The 18,005-nt window shown below is 40.7% G+C and overlaps 1 protein-coding gene across 4 annotated transcripts in view; it reads right to left on the bottom strand.

Annotated features, from left to right (window-relative positions):
* The window catches only part of RBFOX2 (RNA binding fox-1 homolog 2), a 188,971-nt gene extending 175,694 nt beyond the window's left edge, over positions 1-13,277 (bottom strand). For all 4 annotated transcript variants that reach the window (XM_081330747.1, XM_081330746.1, XM_081330749.1 and 1 more), the window contains exon 1: positions 12,765-13,277. In XM_081330747.1, the coding sequence (XP_081186873.1) occupies positions 12,765-12,941 (177 nt within the window). In that variant the 5' untranslated portion in view covers positions 12,942-13,277. The remainder of the gene's footprint in view (positions 1-12,764) is intronic.
* Between the last annotated feature and the right edge of the window lie 4,728 nt (positions 13,278-18,005).

Raw genomic sequence — 18,005 nt, 5'->3', positions numbered from 1 at the left:
CGAAAGCATGTAAAAATGCAAGTAGAAAAATAGGGACCACTACGGTGGGAAGGTAACAGCATTCCGTGCACCTTTGGCATCTAGTCATGCTGGCCACATGACCACGGAGACGTCCTCGGACAAGTGCTGGCTCTTTGGCTTTGAAATGGAGATGAGCACCGGCCCCTAGAGTCAGAAACGACTAGCACGCATGTGCGGGGGAACCTTTACCTTTACTAATAGATGATGATGATTTTATACACACACACACACACACACACACATATATATATATATATATATACATACATATATACACATAAACATACGCGCACACATATATATAAACATCATTAGTAATAATCATTTTCATAAGGGAAGAGAAAACCACAGGAAATACTACATTAATATGTTTTGCACAATCCCTTCAGACATACAAGTTGATATAAACCCACTTCCTACTTTGGAAGTCTCAAAAGCCATAGTATTATGCCCAGTCAGGGCTTCTTTACTTTCATGCAAAAGCAAATATTTTGCAAATTAAAACAAGCTAAAGGCATTTCATGACTTTGTACACAGTTCTACATAAGAAAACTGCAGTATTTGTCAAACAATGTTCTTCCTTCTTTGTATGATTTTAAAAAAAGGTAACAGACATTCTTGGAAAAAGCAGACATAATTAAGGGACCAGACTAGAAAACAGGAGATTGTGAGTTCAAGTTCTACCTCAGCCATAAAAACCATCTGGGTGACTTTGGGCCAGTCACTTTCTCATAGGTTACGTTGGATATGCTTGCCATCTTGAGTTATTTGTAAGAAAAATAATAAAGGCAGAATACAAAATACAAACAAACAAACAAAAAACACAAATCTGAAATAAAGAAATATACACTGCTACATTTCAATAAGAAAAAAAATATAGTTAGTGTTTCAGGAAACTAAATATTTTTCACTTAGCCATTTGATCTAACTAAAGTCAGGGAATAACAACTTAAATGTTCTAATGCAAGCTGCAATTCTGTTTCTATATTTGCCAATGGACAATAACAAAACTCCACCCCATACTCTGCTAAAAAGAAAACTGCAATCACTGATATTTAATGATATGCCTTCCATCAGAGTTAATCTCCGCTAAAGGCACTATTTTAGTTGTAAAGTCTACATAAAAAAGCAGACACACGTAAACACACACACCACACAAACATCCCAGAAGGCTACTGCACATCTTTGCCTTGAAGGAAAAGATTGAGCTGGACTCAGATCTCAGGACCTCAAGAGCCACTAGGGACAGAGAATTTGTTGATGCTGTAGCCAAATATTACATAAGAGTGCTTATTTAGTTCATGCTGTTAGAAGTGGAAAGGAATTTGAGCATCTACTGAGACACAGAAATGGAGTCCAGCTATTTTTATGCTTTTTATAGCAGAGAATCACATAATAGTTTTGCTTTGCTGCAGCCAAATACCCTCAGAAGAAACTGATATTAGTACAACAAGGAAGATTTTTTTAGACAATTTCTCTATGCTTTTAATAGCCCTATGAGAAACCTACAAGGAATTTCTTCCAATGAAAGCCAACTATCAAACTAGATTGAAGTAATCAGTATAAGCAGGCGTTCTGCATATAAATCCAAGTAAAAACATATGTGTACATCCCAGTCAGAATGGATAGAAAATCAGTTCCTGTCATATAAAAATCTAATACATTGTTGCCATAATTATCACACCAAAACTGCAAATGTGCTATACTGCTAGAATTATCCTACTTCCAGATGGAGGGTAACATTGTGTCTGGTTCACACATTACTGTTAATTTATCTAATTTTGCATTTTCAAAATGAAACATGGAAAATTCATATGCATTTTTTCAAAAATCTGCTTTTGTCCAAATTTAGAAGTGCAATTACTGTATCCCATTAAAATATAAGAAAGATGTCTACATTACTTATTTTTCATTAGAAAAATCCTTTCCTACAGGAAAAAAGTCTTTCCTTCTCTACTGTCCCACAGATCGAATTCAGTGAGGCAGGCTGGGCTGAGAAATAGCAATCAGAAAGTGTCAGTGAGTTTCTAATTGCTGAGGATGGAGATATACACGTAGTACAATTGAGCCCAAATTTTTTGTTACTAAGTAAAACATTTGTCCAGTGAATTTTGCTCCATTTTATGACCTTTCTCCCCAAAGTTGTTAAGTGAATCGCTGCAGTCATTAACACGGTCGTTAAAGTGATTCTGGCTTCCCCATTGACTTTACTTGTCAGAAGGGTGCAGAAAGTGATCACATGACCCTGGGATACTGCAAATGTCATAAATATGAGCCAGAGTTGCCAAGCATCCAAATTTTGATCACATGACCATGGGGCTGCTGCAATGGACATAAGTGTGAAAAACGGTTATATGTCACTTTTTTACTGATCATTAAATGAACTGTTGTAAGTCAGGGACTACTTGTATATGGGAATTATGGTAACCTACACACCAAAACTGCACACACTTTATTAAAAAAAACACCAATTGCCTCAGGGAAATTTGCTTACAAAAATATGTATTTATCAAGCAATGTTATAAATGTTGCATCTTACAAGAAACTTTTACAAATATTTATATATTATTTATTACAATTAATGATCATTAATACATAAAATATAAAAATAATTAAATATTTACAAATGTTGATAGCATTTTAATTTTAAACTCTTAATCTCTTCTGCCTCTGTTAGGTCCCTGCCATTTTGGTCCTTTATCATGCCCATTTTTGCATTAAAACGTTCCCTTCATCGCTCCAATTTTCTTGAAAAGATCTCTGGTCCTCCCTATTCTATTGTTTTCTTCTATTTCTTTGCACTGTTCATTTAAGAAGGCATTCTTATCTCTTCTAGCTATTCTCTGGAATTCTGCATTCAGTTTTTTTTATTTTTTTATTTATTTTAATTCCATTTATATCCCGCCCTTCTCCGAAGACTCAGGGCGGCTTACAAGCTTAGCAGTAGCCTTCATTCTATGTATATGCCTGCTTATTAGGGCTTTCACACACACCCCAAGCGGCATTATTACAAAGTCAGCTTAATTGCCCCCAACAATCTGGGTTCTCAATCTCTTCTGAGGGATTCTTGCCCGCAGTAGTATACCTGATGGTCATCAGTTGGGTGTATCTTTCTTTTTCTCCCTTGCCTTTCGCTTCTCTCCTTTCCTCAGCTATTTGCAAAGCTTCCTCAGACAGCCATTTTGCTTTCTTGCATTTCTTTTTCTTTGAGATGGTTTTAGTTGCTACCTCTTATATAATGTTGCAAACCTCCGTCCATAGTTCTTCAGGCACTCTGTCTGTTAGATCTAATTCCTTAAATCTATTTGTTACCTCTACTGTATATTCAACAGGGATATGATTTAATTCATACCTGAGTGGCCTAGTGCTTTTCTCTACTTTCTTCAGTTTAAGCCTAAACTTTGCAACGAGAAGCTCATGCTCTGAGCCAGTCAGCTCCTGGTCTTGTTTTTACTGACTGTATAAAGCTTCTCCATCTTTGGCTGCAGAGCACATAGTCAATTTGATTTCTGTGTTGACCGTCTGGTGATGTCCATGTGTAGAGCCGTCTCTCGGGTTGTTGGAAAAGAGTGTTTGCTGTGACCATCGTATTCTCTTGACAAAATTCTATCAGCCTGTGCCCTGCTTCATTTTGTACTCCAAGGCCACACTTGCCTGTTATTCCGGTTATCTTTTGGCATCCTACTTTAGCATTCCAATCCCCCATGATGATAAGGACATCATTTCTGGGTGTTAGTTCTATAAGGTGCTGTAGGGCTTCATAGAACCGGTCAATTTCATCCTCTTCAGCACCGGTGGTTCGGGCATAGACTTGGACTACTGTGATATTGAATGGTTTGCCTTGGATTCGAACTGAGATCATTCTGTCATTTTGGGGATTGTATCCCAGTATTGCTTTTCCTACTCTTTTATTGACTATGAAGGCTACTCCATTTCTTCTGAGGGATTCTTGCCCGCAGTAGTATACCTGATGGTCATCTGAATTAAATTCACCCATTCCTGTCCATTTTAGTTTGCTGATACCTAAGATGTCGATGTTCAGTCTTGTTATCTCTTGTTTGACCACGTCCAGCTTTCCTTGATTCGTGGATCTTACATTCCAGGTTCCTATGGAGAAAAAGTCTTTACAGCATCGGACTTTCCTTTCACCATCAGACACATCCACAGCTGAGCGTCCTTTCGGCTTTGGCCCAGTCACTTCATTCTTTCTGATGCTACTAGTACTAGCCCTCTGCTCTTCCCCAGCAGCATATTGGACACCTTCAGACCTGAGGGGCTCATCTTCAAGTGTCATATCGTTTTGCCTTTTGGTACTGTCCATAGGGGATATATATATATATAACAATGAGAACATTATTACTCTCCATCACTTTTTTTTTCTTTCCATTACTTTTTGGGTTCACAATCTCTTTTCATTTCAAGGAGGAGTATAGGATTGAATTTGCTGATCAATAATTTTACTTCAAGACATACTAGACAATGATTGTATGTGAATGTAAAACAATTACTTCTGAGTTACTATACAGTTCCTAGTATTTATAATGCTACAAAATTAATAGCCTCAACGATCAAAAGAAATAATGCCTTTGCTGTCAACATTAACGTTAGATGTATTATAATTTAGGGGAAACACAAGTACAGTAGCAGGAAAATGAACTGAAGGAAGGGTCTAAAACTGGCAATACAAATTAAATGTTATTTCTCCTAAAACTTTGATCCTTTTAATATGTCACCAAAGTGTTTTAAAGCTTTCATGAAACACAACTCATGTATGTGCAAAATTATCAGATCTGGGAACACTCCATTGTAGAGAATTTGCTATAGAACTTGCTCCGTTACTTCAACCCACAGCCGCTGAGCCACATGCAGCCCCGGACAGCTAGTAACGTAAGAAGTAAACTTTTAACATTATGTGATTTATCTAGATTAACTATATTATATACTTCATATGTGGCCCAAGACAATTCCTCTTCACTCAATGGGAACCAGGCAAGCCAAAAAATTAGACACCCACCAACATTCCATTTCCTCTGGGCCAGGTTGAATGTCCTCCAGACTATGGCACACCAATAAAATCATTTGTTTAGTGACAGTTCAAAGTTACAACGGCACTGAAAAAAGTAACGTATTACCATTTTTCACATTTACGAAAATTGCAGCATCCCCAAGGTCACGTAATCAAAATTGACATGTTTGGCAACTGGCATGTATTTAAGACGGTTGCAGTGTTCCGGGGTCATGTGATCACCTTTTGCAACCTTTTGATAAGAAAAGCAATGGCGAAGCCAGATTTACTTAACATCCTTGTTACTAACTTAACAACTACAGTGATTCATTTAACAAATGTGGCAAGAAAAGTTGTAAAATGGGACAAAACTCACTTAACTGTCTTGCTTAGCAACAGAAATTTTGGGCTCAATTGGGATCACAAGTCAAAGACTACCTGTATAAATTCAAGAAATAATTTAAATTCATTCTTTCTCTCCCTTCCATTTTAATTAAGAGACTTCCTGTACTAAAAAGCAATTAACATTTTTTTAAAAAAAGATTTTGAATGCTAGGAGAGCCCTTCAAGACGAAATAGCTATTTGGAGACAAAATAGGTACTTCCAATATAGAGCTGATTAATTTTCCTATGGCTGGAAGAAGATTCATCAGCTAGACAGTATAAGAGATAAGTAATAAATCCAAAGTGCATTGCAAATAGGATATAATCGGGTACAATTAGCAAATTCTTACAAGGGTCAGTATGAACAGAGGATGTAAGATATGTAGTATGTAGAGAATATTAAGTATCTTGGGGAAAATGCTTCCCTTCCTTAACAGCAATAATATTAAGCAGTTTCTTACACTACTGCAAGGATTTTAAGTTCTCCAAAGCCATAGGATAACAGTAACTAACATGTAAACATTTTAATATTTCTGCATTTATCTCCTGCCATCATGTAGAAATTCTACAGGCTGCAATGCAAATTCATTCATATGTACTTGTAGACCAAAACTGTTCTGCAATTTGTAATGCCCTAAAGTTTAAACACTATCTATTATACAGTTCAAGCATATTTGTATGTACAATATGCATAGTGAAAATGCAGTACATCAGCAGAAAAGTAGATGTATTAAGATACTACATAAGTACTGCTAGCGTCAGAGACAGAGATACGGCAGGAGGATTACTATGATTCTATAAAAGCGCCCAAATCTTTTGGTATAAACATAGCACATCTGCCATTTAAGGAAACCACTTAGGTCAAACATTCTGCTGCAGCTATTTCATCTCTACAGGAAATAAATCCTGGATTCATTCTGCAATCATGATCCGATTTATCCCAATCCCAGCTCAGGCAGCTTTATGCCACTCTGCTAACAAGATCAAGGCATGTTAAACAGGATTTATCCAGGCTGATCAGAGATGGATTAGATAATGAAACCCAAGTACATAAAGCTATCTGCTGTTGAAGGGGATCACAAATGCCACAAAGAAATGCATGGCACAGTGTCCATACCTCTTGATGCCACATATTGTATCAAGATATTGTTTCCAGCTCTGCTCTTTGGCCTGGAATTTAAAATATCACGTTTAAGTCTGCTTAGGTACTGAATTATTGTGCCATTACTTGCTCCTCTGCAATCTCAAGCTCTGTTTGTAGCAATAATAGAAAACAGGATAAAACCGCCAAATCTGGCATGTAAAAATCTATCTACATTTTTTGCCTCTACTAGTACCAACTTTATGGATCTATGATTTTTTGCATTCCAGATTTGGCAATTCTATAGTATAAATAATAATCTGTGTTAACCTAGATTAAATTCACAGATCTTGCTAAGCCATGCTAAAGTGTGCTTGTTTTTTATGTAACTGTGAGTCCAACTATACTTGTAACCCATCATTTATAAGTGTGATTTGTGAACTCAATTCATTCTTACACAGTATATGCAAACCACTGACTTTCTAATAACTGAGTTAAGTGAAAACAGGAAGGTAGAAGAAATATTATGACAATTAAATTGTGAAACTTGATAAATATCAGCAACAAAATCCACTGAAGCTGATATGTTTAATTCTGGTAGTTCCAGCTAACAACTTGGGGAATCTTAATCTAATCCATCTGTACAGCACCTCCTAATCATGACTGCGACTGCTCCTCAAGCAGAAATTATGAATCTAAGAGTACCCCCAGACTGTGTACCAGGTTTGCCGGGGGCAGTGCAACCCCATCCAGCACAAAAGATGGCATAGTTCTAGAACCATCAGGCCCCCACATCTAAAGCCATTCAGTTTTGCCAGAGTTCAGAAGCTTGTAGTTCCCATCCAGACTGTCACAGCCTCCAGGCACGGGAATGAAATGTTCCTGACATTTCTTAATTGATCGGGCAGGGGAGATATCTAGTCATCATCACCATACCTCCATCCCTGCCCCAGAGTCTACACTGAAAGCCAGCTGGGCATATCTCCAAAGAGCCACCACCACCCCTTCCAGACCCAGCCATATCTCGGTGATACATATCAGGTCATCAATTATTAGATCCCTATTGAGGGAGGCCATATTACAGATCAACCTGGCATTTAGAAGCTGCAGTGAAAAACAGGGCCATTGAAGGTCTGCTGATAAGGCCCAGGGCACAAAGATCAAGGAGCTGGAACACAAAACCAGTATAAGAAAACAGTCCCACATTCCCTGAAAACGACACACTCCGTGTCTTTCAACATATTTCTCCTGCCTGTCATCATCATTATATTATGGCCTGCCTTCACCCAGATTTCAGTCCCATCCCCACATCCAAGTCCTCCAAAACCTGGAATCTCCGATTATCCTCTCCAACCATCCCAGTGAAGAGAAGCTAGACACTGTGAGGCACTTTAGCTTTATACATTCTCAGAGCCACCAGGGTACCCAGCCATCACCTCCCCCCTTGGTGCAACATACTCAGATTACATTCATACATATCAAAACTCACAGCAACCCTCCCCTGCTACTCCCATCAGCTAGTAGACACACACACACACACACACACACACACACACACACACACACACACAAAACACACACACACACACACACACACACACACACACACACACACCTAGTTGTCTTCTGGTTCTCACCCAGAAAAAGGAATAAAGCATTGATTCATACTCAAAAGATGGAGCCACATCATTTTCTTTCTTCTCCCTTTCCTTCCTATTCAGGTCTAGCCACAGGGAAGGCAAAGGTATTCTCCATGGGGGAAGTGGGTCCACAGCAGCCTGCCGCTCTACTGTAACACACACACACACACACACACACACACACACACACACTGCCACTGTCCAAACCTCCAAAGCCCCAACAGCAAAAAAGAAAGAAAGAAAAAGAAAATGGTGCAGGAAGAGTAAATAACAAAATAAATAACAAAGGTGTCCAGCAACAGCAGCAAAGAAATGGTGAGAAAGGAACACCTCCATGTAGCAGGCACCAGGCAAAGCTAGGTGTACAAACAGAGTGAACAGAGGAACTGGAGAGCAAGCACAGCCTCTAGTGTGGCCCATCTTCCAGGCCAGTCCTCAGCCCAGACCAGACATGTCAAACACAAGGCCCGGGGGCTGGATCCGGCCCACGAAGTGGTTTCATGCAGCCCGCGAAGCCATCCTGGAAACAGTGAGGGAACGGCCCCCACTGCCTTGGCCCTGGCCCAGAGACCCTCCTTCTACCAGAGTCCCCCAGATCTGTCCCACTCCTGCCCAGGCCCCCATAGGCACCCTTGATGCGAACGATGTAGAGCTGGCCATGCCCACCCAGTAGGCCATACGCACTCTAGCCACGCCCACCCAGTAGGCCACACCCACCCTGGCCATACCCACCCGGGCCCCTGAGGGCAACCGCAATGCTGATGTGGCCCTCAATGAAATTGAGTTTGACACCCCTGGCCCAGACCTTCAGAAAGTAGCCCAAAGGGATACCATGAGGGAGAGATACAACTTGAATAAATTACCTTAAGCAATTCTGAACTTGCACTCAACATATAGTTTAAAAAAATCCTCTTTTGCTGTATTTTAAGGGACAAAATGGATGCTCTAAGTATCTGTGATGCTTAAGACTCTAATTGTTTTCCTTAAACTTAACCTAAGGTCCCAAAACCAAAACAGGGCCCAAACACTTTAAGACTGCTCACTCCAGTGGTAATTAGAACACCACCAACCACATTTAGGGTGCCCATATATGGGAAGCAGAGGAAATTCAACCAAAATTTTTTTTCCCATGCTGATGTAAGGCAAATAATAAAAACAAGTTAATCATTTTTAGCACAATGCCAAACTAACATAGCTCTTACAATTTCTCACTTACAGTAGTCACACTTCAGTCCACGCTAAAATCACAATTTCATGAATCCATCATGACAAGCCAATCTTAAGTTCAGCCAAGGAGACTCTTATATAGTGAATATTTGCCTTTTTGCATTACAGGGAAATAAAAGATATATTCTATATATGGTAGATGGAGGAAAGAAGGTTGACTTTAAATTGTTGGCAAAGAGTAGGAGTGAAAGATTTGAAGATCAAGAGCTGTGTGCAGCTCACAGAACCCACAGACTGCCATTTTAAAGTCATTATCAAAAAGGCTAAATTTCAGAAGCAGTTTCAGGCTGTTTTCTGCAGTTGGGGAAAGCGATTGAGGCTAGGACCAGTGTCCCCCCCCCCAAACCATCGCCACCATTAAAAAAAAGATTATACGTAGGTCAGGGGTCCCCAAACCCTGGTCTGTGTACCTGCACTGGCCCGCAGCATGCCAGAAACTGGGCCGCGCAAACAAGTGAAGGGGATGCAGGCAGCACAGGAAACCACGTGCCCTCTGGTCTGCAGAAAAACCTTTCTCCATAGAACCATTACCTGGTGCCCAAAAGGTTGGGAGCCACTGTGCTGTAAGTAACTTAATGTCAATTTGGTAGCATGTTTCTAACTGTTTTCAGCTTTAGTTTGAAGACCAAGAAAAATCTTTGCTAAAATACTCTCCCAAACTGGCCAGAGCTGCAGAACAGAACCTGTTCGTTTTGAAATTCAGTAAAATATATAATTTTATCTAAAGTTTTACATGTAAGTGTATTTCCCCATATCATTTTAACCAGGCAAACCATCCTTGCTTCCATCATGCACGTACACCAATTCATAGATTGTCTATTATTTAAACTTCTCACTTTTTAAAAGTTCTCATCAATTACATTTAACTATAATATTCTTGCTCTTCCTTTTCCTTTCAACTTATTCACTCTTCCTTCATATATTGTTCTACAACTTGAAATCAGTCTTTCTATATGACCAAACCATTTCAAGGCATTTCTTTCATCCTCACGTCACTATCCTGTTTCCTAATTAACGCAGAATCTTTCAAGTGAAAAACTATTGGAAAACAAAACCAATTTGTAATTTACATGCAGTATTTTATTCCGGAGCTCAAGGCAGCATAGATAGCATTCCATCTTTCTATTTTTCCCCACAATAACCTTGCGAGGCAGGTTGGGCTGAGAGAGAATGTATCATTCATGAGGACAGATTACAATCTAAGTCTTCTCAATGCCATTCCAACAGCATCACCACTACATCACACTGGTTCTCTAAACCAGGATCTTCTGCATGAAAATGATGCAATATGTAGATAAACTTTAAAGTCCATCCCAAAACAATATCCTTTCTATAATTTCTGGTTAAATTCCTCTCTGTCATTTTTATTACTTGCAATCTGTAATATGGTAGATGTGAACCATACCCTCTTTCACACTATTGTAACATCTGTGGATGGTAGTAGTCAAAGAATGCTACCAATCTTTAACACTGTTTACATATAAAGAAATGGGAAAATCCATTGGAAGCATACAGCTATATACAGTTGACTATTATTAATTTTATTTCAATTCTGCTCTTTTTTGTAAACTTTCGTAAAAACATTTATCCTACAATCTGTTTCCTTATAAGACCTCATGTCTTATTCTACAAATCCTTCTTCTATGGTCATCGCAACTAAGTAGCTTGGCCTATCATTTTCACCCAAGCCACAAGGTTCAAGCTAGCAACTGTGGTAAGTAGACATAAAACGGGCAGAATTTTTAAAGCTAACATGAATATTTATTCACAGCACTATTTAATTCTTCTAATTTTAATTGCTTGTAGTACTTTTTTACTTTATATCATGTTGTAAGCTACCCAGAGTTGCTGTATCAATAAGATCTGAGGCATAAAAGTTTAACAAATACGTATGGATCCAGATTTGTATGTCAAAAAGCAACGAAGGCCACAGGTAACTCAAAATATAATTGTGTATTAAAATATATCAGGAATCTTTTGCACAGAAAATATTTGCTCTGCTTGAGGTTGCCATTCTTATGGCAAACTTGGTTATATCTGAGCAGTTGAGATACTGAATCCAAAATCCATACTAAGGCAACAGCCCTATCAGGTCAACTCCAGATTACAAAATAACATGTACCCTTTTGAAACTTCTGGAACTTTTCATATAATGTGAGGATAAAATAAACCTTTAAAAAAGGGAGGGGTAAATCCTGTACAACTCGTTCCCCCAAAAGTATTTTGATTGCTCTTTACTTATTTTTTTGTTTTTAATTGATGCACATCTGTACTTACTTTCTGTAGGAAATGTCAGTTGCTCTTTGGCCAGACGAGTTGGCCAACATATAATGTGAATGAACTCTATTTGCTATCTTTATTATCAACAAACGTTTATTTTTTCAAGAATCCACAGATTCACCTGTTTTATGACTCACAGTAAATTCAAAGTAATTTCATTTGAAATACAATCCTAAGAATGTCCATTCAAAAGTAAGTTATTCGAGGTTCAATAGGACTAACAGTTCACTGCTACATATGTCTATTACAAAAAATAAATCCTTCAGTGTGAGGCTTACTTCCAGAAAGGTATGGATAAGATTACATTCTCACACTCAGGTGAGTATTATCTAGCTGCAGTCTTAGACAGAAACAAACAAGATCAAAGTGGCTTCCTAAAGCAGTGGCTACAGTTCTTCCAAAACTAAATAACCAAGGCATCAGAGGCCTAAGAAACTTTCTTAAAGATCAGAATAGATCGGAACATTACCATAGATGAGCTACCTTCAAAGAATCCTTACTACAATCTACCTTTACTGGAGGTGTGTGGAAGCTGCAATTCAACACATCTTCAGGTTACCACACTGAGGAAGTCTAATCCAGATGAAAATATGACCTTGTAAACCAGTAGCAACCACATAAACCATCTTGTACTCTTTCCACCCAGACCTTCTCATTCTAATTAGTCCTTCGAAAATTCCACAATGGATGAGGCTTGCCAGCACGTGGCCGTGCAACAAAACACGGGTCTACGTGCAATTGTTGTGTGACAACCTCTACATCCACTACCACTCGTCTCCTAGCCAGAGCACTGCTCTCTACGGAGCCCTCGGTTGATGGACTATTTTGGCACCTAAAGGGCAGGCCGTGGGGTATTTAAGCTCTTCTCCTCCAAGATCAAGACCAGTGGGGGCTATTGGGCCTCTCCTCTTTGCGAAAGCCTGCCTGCTCGCCTAGCTCCCCCCCCCCACACCCACCCATTGACATCAAACCGGACACCAAGACGGGCTCCACGGGACTAGCATCTTGTCCAAACTCCGTGCTGCGCGCTCGGCGTGAACGTGCGCGAGGGAAGCGCGCTTTTTACGGCCACAGGGGAGCGCGGGGGGGGGGGCGTCCAGGGTGGCGCCGCTGCCAATGCTGCTACCTGCATGCCGCCTCCGTCCGCCTCCGCCTCCGTCCGCAGCCTCTTGCTTTGGCCGCTCTCGGCTCCGTCCCCGCCGGGCATCGGCTGCTCCAGTTCGGACTCCCGCTTGACCCCTCGAGGGGTTGGGACGCCGACGCCGCCGGGCACGAGTTGCTGATGCTGGATGCCCTCCGCCATCCGAGCCGGACCCCAGCCGCCCCGCTTCCCCTAGGGGGAGCCGCTGCCGCCGCCGCCGCCGCTGCTACTTCACAGTCCCCACAAGCCGACCACCGATCGCCCGCTCTCAGCCGCGGCTCTCAGGCCCAGCCCGCCCGGTCCAGCCAGCCAGGACCCCCGGGAGCACGGCTGGAAACGTCTCTGCCCCGGCGGAGGGGAGCCTGCGAGCAGAAGACCCCAGCCGAAGCCCCCCGCCGCAAGACCTCGGACACGGGCTCGGGCCCGCCGAGCAGCGCTGAAAAGCCCCGCGGGAGATCGCGGCGGCCCCAGCGAGAGCAATCGCCGCCAGAGACGTGGAGGGGGAGGAAGAGAGGCCGAAGCGCTTCGATTGTCTTCGGAAAAGCCGGAGAGGAATTACGGCTCGATACGATCCCCTCCTTCCTTCCCGTTCGGCAATCTTCGTAAATGGCCGAGTGGGATGGGGGGGTGGTTGTGTGTGTGTGTGTGAAGGGCGGAGCTACTGGCGGTACTTGATACTTCGCTGGGAAGGGCGGTTCAGTGGGCGCGTTGACAGGATGGAGCGCCGGAGGTTGCTGATTTTGTTGGGCGGCCGCAGAGGAAGCCGGGCGCTGGGAGCGAGGGATGGCCTTTTCAGCTAGGGCAGGGGTAGGCAACCTCGGCTCTTTTATGACTCATGGACTTCAATTCCCAGAATTCCTCAGCCAGCTATGCTGGCTGAGGAATTCTGGGAGTTGAAGTCCATGAGTCATAAAAGAGCCGAGGTTGCCTACCCCTGAGCTAGGGCTACTATGCAAGATGAGTGAAGTTCGTTGGCTCTCTTTATAAATAAACAATCAGTGTTGTCTGTCTCTGTCTCGTCACTCGAAGAAACCGCCGCTAGACGGACACATTTCTTAGTTGTTTCTTTGCGGCCTTGCGCCATACGATGAGCATTTACAATCGCTCTTTCCTGCTTATCTTGTAAAAAGGAGGAGCTTTCCCAGGGTTCCAATTTGCGACCATAAATACTTAAAACAATGAACCCGCAAGCTTACCGCGAAGTATGTGGAATTTAATTTGGAGATAAGCATTGTTTGGAGTTATATTTTCCGCGTATTGGAAGGCACTTTTAATTATTTCTGTGTACACGCATACACACACTCTTGTTTCTCTCTATGGTGCAAGCTCTCCTGAAGTCTTGTATTGTTAGATACAGAAGGGTCGGAAAGGAAATCCGGTGATCAACAGGTGCCAAAATTTTTGTAAGTTTGATAAGGGAGATCATGATTATGCTTTACCATTTGGACATAGCTGGGATTAGGTGTTGGAGCTATATGGTAAACTATTGGTGTGCTGAAAATTCAGCATTTTTAATCATTGTTAAACTCGATTGAAAAGATATATATAAAAGCATATTTGACAACACTGGCAAGATGTTGTTGCTTTTTAGCTATCACTGTTGTGCAGTGTTTCTCAACTTTTAAGATATGGACTTCAACTCCCAGAATTCCATATCTAGCATAGTGGCTGGGGAATTCTAGGAGTTAAAAGTCCATATCTTAAGCTGCTAAAGTTGAGAAACGCTGCCTAGTGAGTTATGAAGTGACCAGGAAGTGTGTCTTACTAGTAGCCTTGCTTTTCTGTGTCACAAATCATACACTAGAAGGGAAGTTCTGAAAGGAAGACTTTATGACAGAACTCAATCCCTGGGCTTTTTTTCAGAGATAGAGGTCTGGTAAATAGAAAGGTTGCAGAGTGATAAACACATAACAAAAAAAAGTGAAATCCAATCCCAGCTTGTACATTTAGAACAGTATTTCTCAGTGTTGGCCACTTGAAAATGTGTGCATTTCAACTCCCAGAATTCTCCAGAATTCTCCATGATGGCTGGAGAATTCTCTTCAAGTGGCCAATATTGAGAAATTCTAATTTAGAGTTCCTAAAACACTTGGGGAAAATTTCTTGTCACTTTTCTATCATCATTTTATGAATGGCAGCATTTTTTGAGGAAGTTATACATATATACGTGTGTGTGTGTGTGTGTGTGTGTGTGTTTGTGTATTTGTGTATTTGTAGACAAGAGCTTTGATAAGCAATCATTCCTGTGTAGTTGAAGTCAGTTTTGAAACTTATTTGATGCATGAATAATGCAACCCAATATATAGTTTTGTTTTAAATTTTGTTATCTTTGGCAGTCATAGTTTTGTTGGTAAACTGTTCACTGATACTCATGATGTCAGGATTTTGTTTCTGTGGGGTCAAAAGGACATCTGACAGCTGTGACATAACTGAACTGCCTGTTCACACCTCTTTTAATTTTCAGTGGACTTCTTGATATAAAATTAAAGCCTATGTGTGGTGGTTGAAAAAGATGGAAATTGTTGTAAATTCATTTTTATTTTAGATTTTGAAAGGAAACTGAGCTGTTTTGTAAAAGTCATCAGACTGTTTTATTGACAATGATGCCAAAGACAACTTAGCTAATTGTTAGCTTCATTTTTCAGACACTTCACATTTTTCATAGTTCAGCCTAAAACTGGTTGATGAATACTATTATCAATTTTTTTGTTCTGAATTCTAATTCAATTACATTTTAGTATAGTAAGTCTAAATTGTAGAAACTGGTAGAAAGAAAATGATTAGTTTCATGTGCCTGTAAAGCAGGGGTGTCAAACTCAATTTCATTGAGGGCCACATCAGCATTGAGGTTGCCCTCAGGGGGCCGGGTGGGTATGGCCTGGATGGGCGTGGCCTACTGGGTGGGCGTGGCTAGAGTGCATATGGCCTACTGGGTGGGCATGGCCAGCTCTACATCGTTCGCATCAAGGGTGCCTATGGGGGCCTGGGCAGGAGTGGGACAGATCTGGGGGACTCTGGTAGAAGGAGGGTCTCTGGGCCAGGGCCAAGGCAGTGGGGGCCGTTCCCTCACTGTTTCCAGGATGGCTTCACGGGCCACATGAAACCACTTCGCGGGCCGGATCTGGCCCCCGGGCCTTGTGTTTGACATGTCTGCTGTAAAGTATAAGAGTACATGCTGGAAAGAATTATACTTAAAATTTTGTCTTTTCCCTGACTTTTTCATTAGATTACAAAACCTAATATAGTACTTTACTGTGTTTTGATAGTATAATACTTTATATATTATGAACACCTTTTCACACAAAAATGTATTTCTGTTTCTATCCTGAAGATACATAACTACTGAACAAATATACTTTGCATTTTCTATTCTACAAACTAAAACATAGCATTAAAACATATTCCAAATATTAGTCATGTCAGTCCTATAGTTTTAATATTGCAGATTCCAGAATTTCCAATGAATGTTATCAGCAGTTCTCCAGTTTCAGACTGAGATCTGTACAAGCTCTGCCTTGAAATGTCAGGGATTAAACCTGAGAATGCAACCGCATGCAAGAGACATAGTATTTGTTCCTTTTCATCATGGAATTAGAAATATAGTAGCTTCAGTACTATATTCAGTGTTACTGACACTAAGATAATTTTACATCATTCTTATTTGGAATATTCCAAATTTTTCTCCTACAGAACTTGGAATTATTTTTTCCATTAACAAATCCACTTGCTGAGCATGTATGGTTCCACACCTTCTACCTTAGAAGGATGTATCTCCAACCCTGAAATAACATATTTTAGAAAATAAATGCCTCTCTAGCAATAAAACATACCACATCTACCTCACTACCTCTGTTACAATAAGGACAAAACTTCCTGGATTCTGGAGAGAAAGATGGATGTTCAGTAGCAGAACATAATTATGTTAAGTTCAAGATCCTAATATTTTGAGGCAGATCTTTTCAGCTTTCCATTGTACCCCCTTCTGAGAAGACTGTATGATGTCTCCTGTTATTCTTGCAGCACCAAACTAAAATATTTGTTTTCTTGTGCCTTTTAATTTCTTTGTCTATTAGTGCATGGTAAAGGCGTTTTACATTTATGGTACTCATTTGTATTTTTTTTAAAGTAGTAATTTTTTTTGTTTTAATGTATGTTGTTTTAATGTATGTTGCATAGCTGACTCAGGAATTCTGGGAGTTGAAGTCCATGAGTCATAAAAGAGCCAAGGTTGCCTACCCCTGCTATAGACTAACACATAAATAAGTGCAGCAAGATCCTTTCCTTACAGCTTGTTACCCAATTCTCCAACAATGGCTTGAATCTCTCCACTGCATATATTCAATAATATAAAAATATCCCTTCATATATTTGAAGTTTTCTCAATTTTGTCTTCCCAAGACTTGGGAAGTCTTGTGTTTGATCTCTTCTTTATAAAACACAGAAATAATCTTGGCAATCTGCAAAATTCACCTAGCAGGGGTTTGCAAAACCTGAGTGAGACACCCTTTCTCTCAGCGCTTTTTAAATTCAATTCTTCCCCATTCTGTTTCAAGCTGTATCACAAATTACCAACCATGTTTTAGTCTGACATGATGCATGTATCAGCCAGTGTAAGTTTATGTGGCAGTATGTCATGCGGTGGCTCAGTGGGTTAGGACGCTGAGCTTGTCGATCAGAAGGTCGGCAGTTTGGTGGGTCGAATCCCGAGTGCCGCGTAACAGAGTGAGCGCCTGTTACTCGTCCCAGCTTCTGCCAACCTAGCAGTTCGAAAGCACGTAAAAATGCAAGTAGAAAAATAGGGACCACTACAGTGGGAAGGTAACAGCGTTCCGTGCGCCTTTGGTGTCTAGTCATGCCGGCCACATGACCACGGAGACGTCCTCGGACAAGCGCTGGCTCTTCGGCTTTGAAACGGAGATGAGCACCGGCCCCTAGAGTCGGAAACGACTAGCACGCATGTGCGGGGGAACCTTTACCTTTACCTATGTCATGCAACTCCTAATCAAACTCTATATACTGTTTCAATATATAATGTCACCACAAAATGCAGTGCATAATCTCAGTTGTGTCTTCATAAAATTGAAGAAAAACAATCTTGAAATACTGTTCAGCCAGTTGAGCTCTAAAAGGGATCTATGGGTAGCTAAATTTCCTTTTGGAGGGCCTGAGCATAATCCTTGTATTTTATCCCTTGCATCTAACATCAATCAATCCTTTCAGTTTTGG

The sequence above is a fragment of the Vipera berus genome, assembly GCF_964194415.1.
Source record: "Vipera berus genome assembly, chromosome: 6".
NCBI lineage: Eukaryota > Metazoa > Chordata > Lepidosauria > Squamata > Viperidae > Vipera > Vipera berus.
Note: the sequence above shows the minus strand (reverse complement) of the source record. Positions and strands in the feature narration are given on the sequence as shown.